We start from the raw sequence: 15,194 nt of genomic DNA on the forward strand, positions 1-15,194 counted from the left end.
GGAAAGATTAGAAGCTTTCAAAAGGAATTTGATATAAAACAAACACCCATGAGAAATAAACACAGAGAGTGAGAGAAGCATTTGGAACCGAGAGAAGTTATTGGGTTGCATCTCAACTGCATTTATTGCATGTGTAATATACACTAAATATTGTGTTTGGTCCTGTGGGAGAAACATAAATGGTCAAGCCGATTCTTTGCCACCAGAGAGTACACTATCAGCCTAATAAATCTATTTCTGACAATGCTTCAACTCATAGCATTCTTAAGCCTGGGAAATAATTAATGGACCCCCTGTCCCAGTTGTAAAATCCCAGTTTCCCACTCTTACATGTTGGCTCTTTCCTGGTCTTCTAATCCTTCTCAACTTAATATTTCTCACAGTACTAATCCTGGTGTTTTGGGTCCTGATAAATTAAAAAAAAAAACAAAACAGAATTTGTGGGATAGCATATATTTAAAATCCTTTCAAATTTTTAATTATTTTATCATTAGTGCTATCTATTTTCTTTTGTTTTAATCTACATCAATATTAAATATAAAACCATACACTATTATTCTTTGAAATGATCTCATTTGAGATTTATTAAATAAAAGAACATATTACTTCTGAGAAGATTTTTATATTTATTCTATGTAACAAATTCTTATCATCCCTACCCAAATCACTTTTTTTTCTTGCTAGATTGCCCACAAAGAGGTTTTTGAACAAAATTTTATTTTTTCTATTTCAGTGTCCATCCCTCAAATATGTAATGAGGCTCTACAATGTAAAAGAGTTATGTTGAACACTATGTGATGCAAAGTCGTGTTGGATCTCATAGTCTAGCAGGAAAGAAGATAAATATAAATCTGCCTGCACACACATCTGCATTAAGGGGCTTCTTTTTTGAAATTTTCATTAAAGGTGAACACACGCAAGTAAGCAATAATCATAGACTAATAGTGTATACACACAGTTGTTCAAGAAATTCTTATTGAGTTTTATTTTTACAGGAGAAAATAACTTTAGACATGTATGTGTGTGCTTCAGTAACAGCTCACACCTGTCCTAGTGACACCTCTCAAAAATAGATAAGGCGGTGTCACACTAGATCAAAATGGATTCCAACTGAAGTATAAAACTTACCTGGATACAGATCATTGTTTACAAGATATAGTGGAAATCATGCTAAAAACACTCTGCTTGTAATTCTTCTAACCCTTTTATTTGTGTTTTGTAATTACGCACTGAAATAATTTGGAGTAGCATTGTTTGCTATTCTTGCTACATACCGTCTTTTACAAAAAATACTTTACTAATTTTTCTTTCTACCGAGTCTTAATAACTGCTAGTTTTATGTGAAGCTACAACTAATTGGTTATGTGTTTCTGAGGTGGTAAAAAATTTTGCCAAAACTAATTTTAAAAAGTTTCAAGTATGCACACTTTTCACTCTTTCTCTAGAAAGGAATTTTCGGCATGGCAGTATTTGGGAGCTATCAAGCATCTCTCTGATATTTCAAGTAATGAATAATCAATTGTAACGTAAGATAAGTAAAAGAAATGAGCATTTAAAATGCATCTGAAAAGTATTTTAATATCCAAAAAACCTGTATTTGAATTTTTAGGAAGTTTGCCATGCTACATATGAATTTATATACTTTGGTTCAGTGGCCTTTATATTATTTTTTAATTTAACATAATTATATAATTTTTATAGCAAAATTGAAGTAGAAATGGTAAAAGAAAACCTCTGGCTAAGTTAAGTTCTAGCCTGCCTCATTTGACCAGTGATCTTTAGAGCATAGCATGGTATGATATGCAAGTAGGCACTCAATCAACACTTACTAAAAAATGAGTTCAAGTTCTTTCTCTGTTCACGGTTTTAGCTAGTGATGTAATCTATAATAGTTAAATGATTCCTTTTTGTCTTTTAAAGATCATTTGTTAATTATCAGATTATATGACTATAATAACACTTCTTTAGATAAAAAAAGTCCATATCAGTTTTCACATTTTCTAATAGATTTATGTTTACAGCTAATTAATAAGCATGTTAGATCATGTGATTTCCTGCTGCAAATGCTACAATAATTGTTCCTCTCACTCTACTTTAGAGCCAGAAGGCTGATCATTAGATATCTTTCATGATCTGCACCAGTCCACACACCAGCAAAGATCATATCTTCTACCACTCTAGTTCTCCCTTCTTATCCGGTCTCCTGCTCCTCTTCACTGATTCCTATGTAAGTTCTTCTAAGAAGGAGCACATTTACACCTCAGGACATTTGCACTACCTGTGTATGTGCAAAGCTGTCTCCCTTACCGCCTTTAAATCTTCATTCAAATAACGAATTCTTATTTCCTGACCATCAGACTTAAAACTACAAACATCCTCTTCAAGAAGACATCCTCTGTCTTCTTTATTTTTCTTACAAAACTTAATATCATCAGACATTGTATATTTAGCTGACTTATATATTTATTTATTTATTTATTTTCTTATTCAGTTTAGTAGAAGATAAGCCCATGATGGAAGGATTTTTACATATTCCAGTAACAACTTTATCCCAGCACCTAGAGCAAAACCCAGTACAAAGTGGGTGCACAGTGAACATTTACTGAATGAACACGAGCCACTCTCCGTCCTCAAAGCACCACGATAAATTAATAACAATATGATGACACTTGTTTTCATTCACTTTGAATCTACTTGGATGAGTACTAGTGTTATTTATTTTGTATTGAGAGGGATGTAAAAACAAAAGCTCCAGATGGTCAGATATCATAATGAAAGGCATATAGAAATGTGTTTTGAATTTGTGCCAATCTGGCAGCAACATCTGAGCAGCTCCATCAGTCTGTATTCTCTACAGATTCTCTGCATCATCTCCCTATATAGTCTGTGGATGCTCCTTGGAGGGGGTGGAGGATGAAAAAGCAGTCCAAAACTTTAAGAATTGTTTGGTGTGCCTCTGAGCTTACAGCCAATTCAATTACGTGGGCCCCAACTTTTTCTCATCGGTGTTTCCAGTGATATGCATTGAAATGATCTCTTTCTATGTAAAGGTCACAATCTTCAAAACCAAATTCTAGTACTGCTATATAACCATGATAAAATATATACTACCTAAATTTGGAAACGTTCTGCTAAATCATGAGATGAGAAAAATGTATAGACTGAGGACAGAATTCATACACAGAACTATTTGATGTTTTGGACAACATAACATTTTAGAATAGATTTGAAAATATTTTATGGGTTAACCAAAAATGGTATTGAAGAATAATTAATTCTTCAGTGAATTGGAAAGACTGAAGCAGCTAATATTTCTTGCTTTGAAGAAGTTTTAGTTTCGCAACATTTGAAGTTGTGTTAAATGACAGGAAACGTAAGAGAAAGGAAATAGTGCCCTTCAACATTGTAACGATTTTAAAGAAACAAGGTTACATCGTCACTAAAACTTCAAAAATATGTAGGATGACATCATCTCATAGAAACCATTTAGGAAAAGAGGAAATTTATATTCCATTATGTCTGTAATAAGATTCTATTTTTTAAGTAAGATAATCTTTTTAAATGCTTGCTTTCTGAAAGCAGTAATTTGCCAACATTGTCTGATATAGAACAATTTTGGTAAATGTCTAAGATATAAAGAACTGCAGGTTTGATGTGGGAAAATGCAGTGAATTTCCCCTTTTTTTTTTTTTGAACATTAAAAGAGGAGGACTAATTAAGATAATAAAATATCTTGCCCTGGCTGGTTGGCTCAGCGGTAGAGCGTCAGCCTGGCATGCGGGGGACCCGGGTTCGATTCCCAGCCAGGGCACATAGGAGAAGCACCCATTTGCTTCTCCACCCTCCCCCTCCTTCCTCTCTGTCTCTCTCTTCCCTTCCCGCAGCCAAGGCTCCATTGGAGCAAAGATGGCCCGGGCGCTGGGGATGGCTCCTTGGCCTCTGCCCCAGGCGCTAGAGTGGCTCTGGTCGTGGCAGAGCGACGCCCCGGAGGGGCAGAGCATCGCCCCCTGGTGGGCAGAGCTTTGCCCCTGGTGGGCGTGCCGGGTGGATCCTGGTGGGGCACATGCAGGAGTCTGTCTGACTGTCTCTCCCCGTTTCCAGCTTCAGAAAAATACAAAAAAAAAAAAAAAAAGATAATAAAATATCCATCTAACTATAAACCAATACTTCCTTTAATTTGTTCATTTTATTCTATTTATTTTACAAATAATGTGCCCAAGGGTGCATTAAGTACCCTTTACATCAATTTACATTGATTTATTATATTCATACAACAACCCTGAATGGTCCATTTTATTTTTTAATTAAAAAAAAAATTTATTAATTGATTTTAGTGAGAGAGGAAGGGAGAGAGAGAGACAGGAACATAGCTCTGTTCCTGTATGGGGCCCTGATCGGGGATCAAACCAGCAACCTCTGTGTTTCGGGATGATGTTCTACTCAACTGGGCAATCTGGCCAGGGCTGAATGGTTGATTTTATATGCAGACAATTAAGGTTTAGAGCTGTTAGAGACAAAACAAACTGTTTTTAGCTTGCTGAGCAAGGGAGAGCTGAAACACTTGAGAAAATTCAAAGTTTTCCTGATAATTAAAAAACCAACCTGACCAGGCGGTGGCACAGTGGATAGAGCATTGGACTGGGATGTGGAGGACCCAAGTTCAAGACCCCGAGGTCGCCAGCTTGAGTGTGGGCTCATCTGGTTTGAGCAAGGCTCACCAGCTTGAGCCCAAAGTCACTGGCTCAAGCAAGGGGTCATTCAGTCTGCTGTAGCCCCCCAGTCAAGGCACATATGAGAAATCAATCAATGAACAACTAAGGAGCCGCAACAAACAATTGATGTTTCTCATCTCTCTCCCTTCCTGTCTGTCTGTCTCTATCTGTTCCTCTCTCTGACTCTCTCTGTCTCTGCCACAAAAAACAAACAAACAAAAAAACCAAAAAGGATTAAGAAATAATGTATGCACATGGACTACCCTCATCAGCTATAAAGTGTTGAATCCAAGAGTGATACAAGTAGTCTGACATCAAAGCATGCTCATACCATCTGTTGTTACTCACACATTGCTGACTATGAAAGGTTTAGGAGGTGAAGGGTGAGCAAGTGTAAATAACCTTGCTTCTAACCACCATGCCTGTGATTCTGTTCGGCACTCAAACTTCCTGTAACTTTGCAATGAAATGGACTCTTGGGTTGCTATGGGTCTTCATACATGTTGAGGGTTATCTCTCACTGTCAGTTGCTCATCCAACCAAAAGTGATCATTTCTCTTTTCATATGCCACCTCTAAGAAACTTTTTTCATTAAGACAGGTGACAGTGCCCAAGAAAATGTGTCTGTACACCATGGTCTGGCTGTTGGCTTCATCTGTGTTTTAAAACGTTGGCTTCATTCATTGGGGCTATTTTCTTTTTGTTCATTGTGGCAATTTTCTTTCTGTTCTTTGAGGTTATTTTTATATTATTCATAGTTTTTAGTAATGTGGTCAGTCTACTGGTAAAAATTGTGGTGGGGTGATTTATTAAAAATGGAAGAAAGTAATGACTTTTAACTGCCACCAATAGAAATATCTGAAGTGCTCTCCTGAGAATGGTTAAGCAAACAGACTAAACTAAACCACAAGTGTCACATTAATGTATAGACAGCGTCTTAGAATCATTAGTAAACAAAGTGAAGGTTTTGGCTTTGCTTTCTTTTGGCTTGAGATTATATTAGGAATGAAAGCATATGTAGTATCTATACTGAATTTGCCCATGATCTAATCAACAAAGACTTCCTTTCTTTAATGATATCTCTGAATGTCATGTTCCATTTTAGGTTTATTCAAACTAACATGAAAATAAAACTGGTTGTTCTCAATGACCTTACCTCAATAGTATTACAAAGGAAAAAAAGAGACTTTTCCATCCAAAATATCAGTTTAAGGAATTACTTTGATTCTCATCTGCCAGAAGTTTGAACAAAATTATGAGCATTGGCCTGCCAAACCTTATTTTTGCCCTATTTTTAGACTCATCTCTGGTGTATTAAATGGAGTAAGGAATAAAGCCCTTCAAAGGCTTCCTGCGAAGCCCGCAGTCCTTGCACTCTCTCGATCTGGCTGGACTTGGCTTTATTCCAGCTCCTTCTTTGTAGGTCTCCTTGACTTTCCAAATGGACTACTGGATGGGACCCAGCACTGCTTCATGGCTCTTCCGTGCCATGCGGTCTAATCTATTTCAAAGGAAAGAGTTGTTATTCATCGTCGTCCCTGTGGTCACGGGGAGTGCTGGCTAAGCCTGATGTATCGTATTTCCCCATGTATAAGACACACCTTTTTCCGAAAAATTTGGGGTCTAAAAACTGGGTGCGTCCTATACAGTGGTTGTCAGGACATTTAAGAAGCGTGGCCTTTCAAATGCCATAGATGGATCTGAGGACAAGACAATATATGAAGACAGTGATTTGTCATCAGACACAAATGAGCACAAGCTAATGGATGGGAGTTTTGACAGTGATGAGGAGTTGGATGAATTTTATGATGAACAAAACTTGAGTTCAATAACTTTATGTAATACTTTTTGTTTTCAAATGTTGGGCACCAAAATTAAGGTGCATCTTATACATGGGAGCGTCTTATACGGTAGTGCCATGTACTTGCCTTGTCCTCAAGTTTCCAGACTAGAGTCAGATGTTGGTCTGCCACTCTCTGCTTGGAGATGACAAGCTTCCTGAGTAGCCCCTGTGACATGTGCTTATTTACTTGAGACTAAAAGGAGGCTTCTATCACCATTTCACCAAGTAGACATGGGGACTTTCAATGCAGTCATGGTTGGTTATCTCCAAAAAAAATGTCTCCTGCTTTATGGACTTTCAGTGAGTAAGGCTTGGCAAGGATCCTGAAAAAGGTTTCTTGAAAGTATGCACAGGACATTTTAAATTTCCCTTTGGATTTATATCTATTGATCTTGGTCTTAGGGTGAAACTGTAATGTGAGCCGCTTCTAACTGTTGAAAACAATATTCACTATATAGAAAAGAAAGGGAACAAGATCAGACGAATTCCTTTCTTTTGGTGCATTTACGAATCTATTGGCATGTTCACTTTAGTGACAGGATTCAATCATTGCAACAACTCTGTGGAATTTACCGTATGAACCCCAATTTACAGAGGAGGAGCCCGAGTTTCAAAGAGTGAATTTTTAAGGTCATCCGGGTACTGTGGAAGTGTTCGATGGAAGCTGCCCCATTTGCTGCTGTACTGCCACACATAAGATGTAAACATTTCATCGCCAGGGTTAGCCTGGGGCTGCCCAGTCTAGCTCTCAAAGAGTTACCTTCCTTTTCCGGACTCAGCTATACAAATGAGGTCATTTCAATTACTAAAGATTTTGAACACAGAACCAAATCTTAACATTGGCTCAGTCTTAAAATATATGTTAACATTTTTTTTTCCAGACAATAGATTTTGAAGGTTTCAAGCTGTTCATGAAGACATTCCTGGAGGCCGAGCTCCCCGACGATTTCACAGCGCACCTCTTCATGTCATTTAGCAACAGGTTTCCCCACTCCAGCCCCCTGGTGAAAAGTAAGCCTGCTCTCCTTTCAGGGGGTAAGTTTATTTATTTTATAATTTAAATACAGTAAAAAAAAAAAACTTGAAGGGAAAATCTGTATCAAGTGCTCTATAAAGATGATTTGCTTTAAAAATTACCTTTGTGGAAGGATTTATACTTTCATACTAAGATTGTGCAAAGTGTTTAAAATTTCTCTAAAATGCTAAGTAAATATTAGGGTTAAATATGCTGTATTATTATTTATCATTTGTCATAGAATGTCTTAGAAACCTATTTTTAGGTAATAATTTTAAGAGAGATTTTTATCAAATAGGAAAATGTTCTCTTTTAAATGATTGGATTATATCTAAATGTAGTCACAAAGCAGTTATGTCTAGAAAACATAATATTTAATATAAATTGTGCAAAGTACCAGTATGCTTTTACATTGTTATATTTGTAATTTCAGAAAAGGGTTTTTCTCTTAGATACTTAATTAAATTTTTGTTACCGAAGAGATGATTAGTTCTTTCATTATGTATAGTTTTTTTTAGAGATGTCTAGTACATTCATATCGTTTGCTAATTATATCATTCTCCATCCAGTCAGGAAAGCCAAAATCTCACATTATACCTCTAGAGAATGCGGAATAGGAAATTGTTTAAGTGACGTTGGGGAGTTGAAAGGCAGTGAGGAACATCCAGGTCATGCAGAGAAAGAACCACATGGTCCCCCTGGGTTGGAATAATCAAAACCCAGAAGCTGGAAGAAAAGACCTGTTTGAGCTGAGTGAGATTCAAAGATCCGGGGGAAGGCTGTCTGGCGGATCTTGAGTCCGACGTCCGTGGACGAGCTCCTTCCTGGCTGGCTATGGTAACTGAGGAGCTCAAGGAGGGGCCTGCAGCCCTGGCTGTTAGCCCCCGTGGAAGCATTACCAGGGTCTGGGCAGGACCTCGAAAGGAGAGCTCACCGTGCCTTTTGTGATGCGGAAATAAGCAGAGACTCCAGCCTTTCGCTACTGGAACCACGTGCTCTGAGCGGGCAGTCCTGGAGAGAACTAAGGGAAGTGCAGGTGGACAAGCAGGAACCAGCCCCTTCTCTTTCCTGCTTTCTAATCGCTAGTGCATCCTGCCGGCCCGACTGGCTTCTAGCTGGCATGGAGAATTGTAGCCGACTGCAGCATTCCTCACACTCTTTGGTCTTAGGTCTCTTTTGGGCCCTTCAGTGTTATCGAGGATCCCAAGGAGCTTTTGTTTATATGAGTGATATCTATTGCTATTACCACATTAAAGGTGTGAGACGTTCTGAAAATAATATTATGAAAAATGACTTTACAAAATACTGAGAGTAGAATTGTTTGATATTGTTTCAGTGACTGATCTTTGGCTTTTATAGAAGATAGTTGAGACCCTGGCTGGTTGGCTCAGCGGTAGAGCGTCGGCCTGGCGTGCGGGGGACCTGGGTTCGATTCCCGGCCAGGGCACATAGGAGAAGTGCCCATTTGCTTCTCTACCGCCCCCCCCCCTTCCTCTCTGTCTCTCTCTTCCCCTCCTGCAGCCAAGGCTCCATTGGAACAAAGATGGCCCCGGGCGCTGGGGATGGCTCCTTGGCCTCTGCCCCAGGCACTAGAGTGGCCCTGGTCGGGGCAGAGCGACGCCCCGGAGGGGCAGAGCATCACCCCCCGGTGGGCAGATGGCGTGCCGGGTGGATCCCGGTCGGGGGCATGCGGGAGTCTGTCTGACTGTCTCTCCCCGTTTCCAGCTTCAGAAAAATACAAAAAAAAAAAAAAGAAGATAGTTGAACAACCATCCTTGCTTGTCTGTTGCCATATCGTATGTTATCGGGACTCTTAGAAACACCACCATGCCCTTGCAAGAGAATGGAAGTGGAGAGAGCAGATGGTGTCTCAGAGTCCTCACTGACATTGTTTGGACCTTACAGATCCCCTGGAAGGGGCTTAGGGAATCCCAGAGGAGCCGCTGGTCCAGAAATTTCCGAAGCATCACAAAATAGAATATGGAAGATTGAGGATAGAAACAAGAAGTTTAATAACCGGCCCTCAGATAAACAAAATGTTTAAAATCTATAATTAAGAAATAAGTGATCCAGCCGTCAACAAAGCTTGGGCAAGCTGATGAAGAGTCCGCACTGTTCAACCTTACATTGTGCTTCCTGCCTCCCCTCGTGTTAACATAGTAATACATTTTTTCCTAGAGCAATTTTCGTCCAAGTTTTCTGAAAACTAGTATACACCTTCTACATGGTATACTTTGATCCCTTCAAAATATATACAAGTTAATATTTATTCTAATCTTCAACTACCCATAAAGTATTTTTAGTCTCTAAATTAATTCCACTCATATCATGAATCGCGAGAACTCCCACGTGCTGTTTTTCTCTGAATCAGTCCGTCCCGTTTCGTCTGTCCTTAAAGTATAGTGCCAGTGCTTACCGGTGTTCTGGGCTGAACATTTTAAAATGGACAATTGCTTACTTTGATCTAGAAATTAATACTTCCTACTTCTTCATTTCATGCTTTCAATGGATTTCACATAGACTGAAAGAAAAAAAACACACAATGTTTTCCTTATTTAATTTTACTCAAAGCATTGCTGCCCTTGGGTTTTAAGAAAGGAGAAGGGGGAACATTTTTTTTATATGTTTTTGGTCTAAGTAACTGTGTCAGACAGGCTGGAGAACATAAATTACTTCGGAGTGTTGCCAGAAATTTGAATTTCAAACCCTCCTTTTTTTCAAAGAGCATACAGTAAGTACTACACAGAAGTTGCCAAATGTACAAGGAATAGAAATCAACTCAGGTCTCAAAATGGAATAAACAACTTAAGGAATAATAGCTTGAGCCTCACTTGGGGCGGACACATACTCAGCACAGAACTACTTGAAAGGAATTATAAGGGAAGGCTGTGTAACCCTGAATCAATAACAAACTAAACTGTGGTTCCTTTTCAGAGTTTGGCCTCCACCTTTTAAAGCAAGTTCACAGTGTTCTTTGTGAGACTGTTTCGAACCCTATATACTTTTCAGATTTTGATACTTTTTTTTCTTTTCTGAGGAATGAGGAACACAAGACAGCAATAAAATTTTCAAGGCCTGGGTATTCTTGACTCAAAACTGAAAAATAAATGCATTATTATTCCTAGAACCTTTCTTTGCAATAATCCAAGTTATTTACCCAAGATACATTTGTGGTTGAAAAAAGTCACAAATTATTTTTTAATAGAGAGGTGCTATAATCTATATTGTTTATACCCTGTGAGACCTCATCATATTTTATTAACACAATATCATTAGAAATATGATAGTTATTCTTGACTATATATCAACTGAACAATAAGGATTTCTTAGTAAAAAGAGAAATTGAAAAGGAAAACAAAATGTTACTTCTGTTAATGAACAATAATCAAGGATAGAAGGTGTGGTAAGAGTAAAAAATAAGTTTTTAATAGAATAAAAATGTTTTTAAGAACTGTAAATAGGTGTGAAGGTTATGTATGCAATTCTATTTTATTGAAGGTTTAATAGCTAATGATCTTTCTGATGTTTAGTGTAGTGGATGATGATTATTAATTTTTTGTGTGTGTGACAGATACAGAGAGAGAGACAGAGAGAGGGACAGATAGGGACAGACAGACAGGAAGGGAAAGAGATGAGAAGTATCAGTTCTTCGTTTTGGCAGCTTAGTTCAGTGGTTCTCAAACTTTTTGAAGTTGGGGCTCATTTAAAATCCAACAAATAATTATAGGTGCACTATATACAAATTTCTGAGATATATGTTTAATAATTAAGTCAAATATTAAAGAAAAACATATAATGTCCAGGTGTGCTTTTATGGTAATTAAACAAGGCCTGACCTGCGGTGGTGCAGTGGGTAAAGCGTCGACCTGGAACGTAGAGGTTGCCGGTTCAAAACCCCAGGCTTCCCTGGTCAAGGCACATGTGGGAGTTGATGTTTTCTGCTCCTCCCACTTCTCTGTCTCTGTCTCTCTGTCCCCTCTCTCCAAAATGAATAAATTTAAAAAAATCCAAAATATGGTAATTAAGCAAAATCAATACGACAAAATTAAATTTATTCTGACATTAGAAAACATTTTTATGTTACATTTCTTGAGTTATGCTTTTTAGAATTTGTAAAAAAGAGAGGTTAAAAAATAAAAAAAAATGACAAAAAATTTATCTTTATATATATATAGATACATTCTTAGTAAGATTTAGTAAATTCGGCAGGTTCCAGTGTGAATGTGTTAAGTTTTTTCATTCTTGTGTTTATGAGAAACATGAACCTGATGTGTCCTAGTGATTTCTTCAATGTTTGGGCATATATTTGAAAGGCAAACTCTCATCTCCTTGTCAATACATTGAAGAATTCCTTTCTTTTTACTCTTAATTATGTTGAGGGTAGAAAATCTTAATTCACATAAATAGGATGTTGAAAATTGTAGTAAAATGTTCAAAGCTTTTTTAGATATTGCCACATATTCTTCTTTTATAGAAATCCAAAAGGCTTCAAGAGACAATGTCTTATGTTTAATCATCAATCCACAATCAGTAGATATAGCTGCCAGTTCTTCTTCTGTTAATGTTAAACCAAAATCACTTGAAGCTTTCATGAATGGGTTTCTAATCCAATTGTATTGTTCGGTGTTAAGTGATAGAAAATGCTATAAATTAAATTCTGCCCGTCAGCCTTCAAGTCCTATTTTATTTAAACTTAACTTTTGCTCACTTCCAGAATTGGATTCTTCAATATCACACTTCTTTTTGAGAATATCCATTTTATTTGGGTGTATTTATTTAAAAATAATATAATGATGTGTTAATAATAAATATAATAATGGCATGTTAACAGAAAGAGTGGTATTTCCATAATGAAATGGTATAATAGAGTAACTATATTTATTTTTGTATCTTGGCACATGCCGCGAACTAGCATAACTGATAATTCCAGGTCCTAAATGAAAATGGTGCGGAATTAAGAAAATATGCAGAATTAAGAAAATACAGGGTCAGGCCTGACCAGGTGGTGGCACAGTAGATAGAGCGTCAGACTGGGATGCAGAGGACCCAGGTTTGAGACTCCAAGGTCGCCAGCTTGAGCACAGGCTCATCTGGTTTGAGCAAAAGCTCACCAGCTTGGACCCAAAGTCGCTGGCTCAAGCAAGGGGTTACTCGGTCTGCTGTAGCCCCACGGTCAAGGCACATATGAAAAAGCAATCAATGAACAACCAAGGAGTCGCAATGCGCAACGAAAAACTATGATTGATGCTTCTCATCTCTCTCCATTCCTGTCTATCTGTCCCTATCTATCCCTCTCTCTGACTCTTTCTCTGTCACTGAAAAAAAAAAAAATACAGGGTCAGGAGGGCCCTGTAATTGCTGCTGGCAAGAACAAAGTGCACCCAAAAACCGCGTCTTGCTTTATTTATAGGGCAAAGTGAGGCCATTAGCAAATCAATGGTCTATGATCACATTTCCAAGGCAACCCAAGAATTTTACCAAGTTCAGAAAACCCCCACCATACATATCATCCCAGGCTTCCCCAAACTATGGCCCGCGGGCCACATGCGGCCCCCTGAGGCCATTTATCCGGCCCCCCACCACACTTCCAGAAGGGGCACCTCTTTCATTGGTGGTCAGTGAGAGGAGCACTGTATGTGGCAGCCCTCCAATGGTCTGAGGGACAGTGAACTGGTCCCCTGTGTAAAAAGTTTGGGAACCCCTGATTCTTAACTTTACACCAAACAAAGGATAGAAGAAACTTGCCTCCAGTCTTTCCGGGGAACATGGGTGATAGTGTAAACAATCCAGCACCACAGCTTAACAGCCTTTTGCAAGTGAGGTAGGGGGTTGGGCAGACTGTCAGCTTAGAGCCAATTCCCACACCTCTGTCCCCCAAAAAACTAAACTCTAAAAACTCTGTTGGTTTTTTGGTCCCCAACAGGTGCATATTTCTCTGGAATACAATAGGGCACACCTGGAAATCTTCTGGGGCACACACTGTGAGAACCACTGCCTTAGTTATTCATGGATTGCTTTCTCATATGTGCCTTGATGGGGGCTACAGTAGAGCGAGTGATCCCTTTCTCAAGCTGGCGACCTTGGGCTCAAGCTGGTGAGCCTTGCTTAAACCAGATGACCAGGTGCTCAAGCCGGCGACCTAAAGGTTTAAAACCTGGATCTTCTGCATCCCAGTTCGATGTTCTATCCATTGAGCCACTGCCTGGTCAGGCGATAAAGAATATTTTCTTGGAAAAAAACATAATCTGGTTGCACTTTGACGTCTTCTTATCTCCTGTTTACATGTAAGATGATTACTTCTACTGTTCCTGTGTCAGATGTTTCAGTTTTGATGATATCCCTAGTGAACGGTCTTTCCAACTCATCCATGGTCTCTTCTGCTTCATTGTCTCTGATTCCTCACTGTTTTTTTAGTCTGATAACCAACTTCTGATCTTAACTTCACCCCTAAAATCTATCACTTGAACTATTCTCTTTACGGAATTGTTCAAGCATTTACAACCCTTGTTTTTCTTAAGCAGCTCATAAACCCTTAACTATGAATCAATATTATGATCTCATATTTTGGTTTCTACAACTTGAACACTGACAATAACCAGAGAGAAACTTCATAAATTCACTTACTGTTGCCACAACAAGTTCCTAACACCCTGTATTAACATGGCCTTAGCACCTTTTAATTAAAAAAAAATGATCTATTGCAAAATGTATTTATTCTTGATATTTTCTGCTAGATCAATTAGGTTAAACTTTTTAAACCTTTTTTTAGTTTACTCAAATATTTCCCCTCATTCTCAACAGATGACCTTTTTTTCCACATCATACAATAAATAGGCACTAACATAAAATGCCTCAGTTATTCCCTATACAACCCAGAACTGTTACTTCAGCTCATAGAGAATATAGGTTAGGTATAATCCAGATGGAGATATTCATATGTAAATTCCATAAAGAGTCGAACTAGATGGGTTTGAAAGTCAAATAATTGCCTGCAACACAAACTTGCTTCTATTCCTATTTTCTCTCTCAGGGTATGTAACCCATTATCTATCAATTTTCCAACACTAAAACCGTGGATTTTCCCTCCTTCCACTGCCTCATGTTTAGTTCATTACAAAAGCATTCTATTACTCATGGTAACTACATCTTAAACATTCTGCTCATGTCAGTTTGATTCATCCTGGTTTGTATTCTAGATGATAATATGCATGCCTCCCATCTCCAAAATGTCCTTTTTAACACTGAGGCCTGATGATCTCACTCCTGGCTTTCCAAGTTTTTCTACTTCACTGTCACATCATGGAATTTTTTTTTTAATTTCACTTTCCAAGAAAACTTAAATCTTTGATATGTAAAACCAAATAAAGCGGAGCTGCTTTGGTAAAAAGAGGCAGTACTCCCTGATCCAGGGAGTCTGAGACACTGGCTCCCTCCCCCCTTTAGAGACACCTCCTTCAGTAACTGAGAAAATGATCAATCTGAGTTCTGTAGCATCAAGCCCAATGTCATGCAGCATAGAGGCTGTGCCTACGGCCCCAAAGTCTCTTGTCTCCTTGCCCCATGGACTCTAGACCCCATTTATGCCCCACTGTTTGTGATGACTTAACAACCTTCTGCTTACTTA

The 15,194-nt window shown here is 38.4% G+C and overlaps 1 protein-coding gene across 3 annotated transcripts in view; it reads left to right on the forward strand.

The window, feature by feature from the left end:
- The window catches only part of DGKB (diacylglycerol kinase beta), a 645,807-nt gene that overhangs the window by 148,128 nt on the left and 482,485 nt on the right, over positions 1-15,194 (forward strand). For all 3 annotated transcript variants that reach the window (XM_066354004.1, XM_066354003.1, XM_066354005.1), the window contains one exon: positions 7,437-7,590. In XM_066354004.1, coding sequence (XP_066210101.1) covers positions 7,437-7,590 — 154 coding nt within the window. The remainder of the gene's footprint in view (positions 1-7,436; positions 7,591-15,194) is intronic.

This window comes from Saccopteryx leptura, chromosome 12, assembly GCF_036850995.1.
Source record: "Saccopteryx leptura isolate mSacLep1 chromosome 12, mSacLep1_pri_phased_curated, whole genome shotgun sequence".
Lineage (NCBI taxonomy): Eukaryota > Metazoa > Chordata > Mammalia > Chiroptera > Emballonuridae > Saccopteryx > Saccopteryx leptura.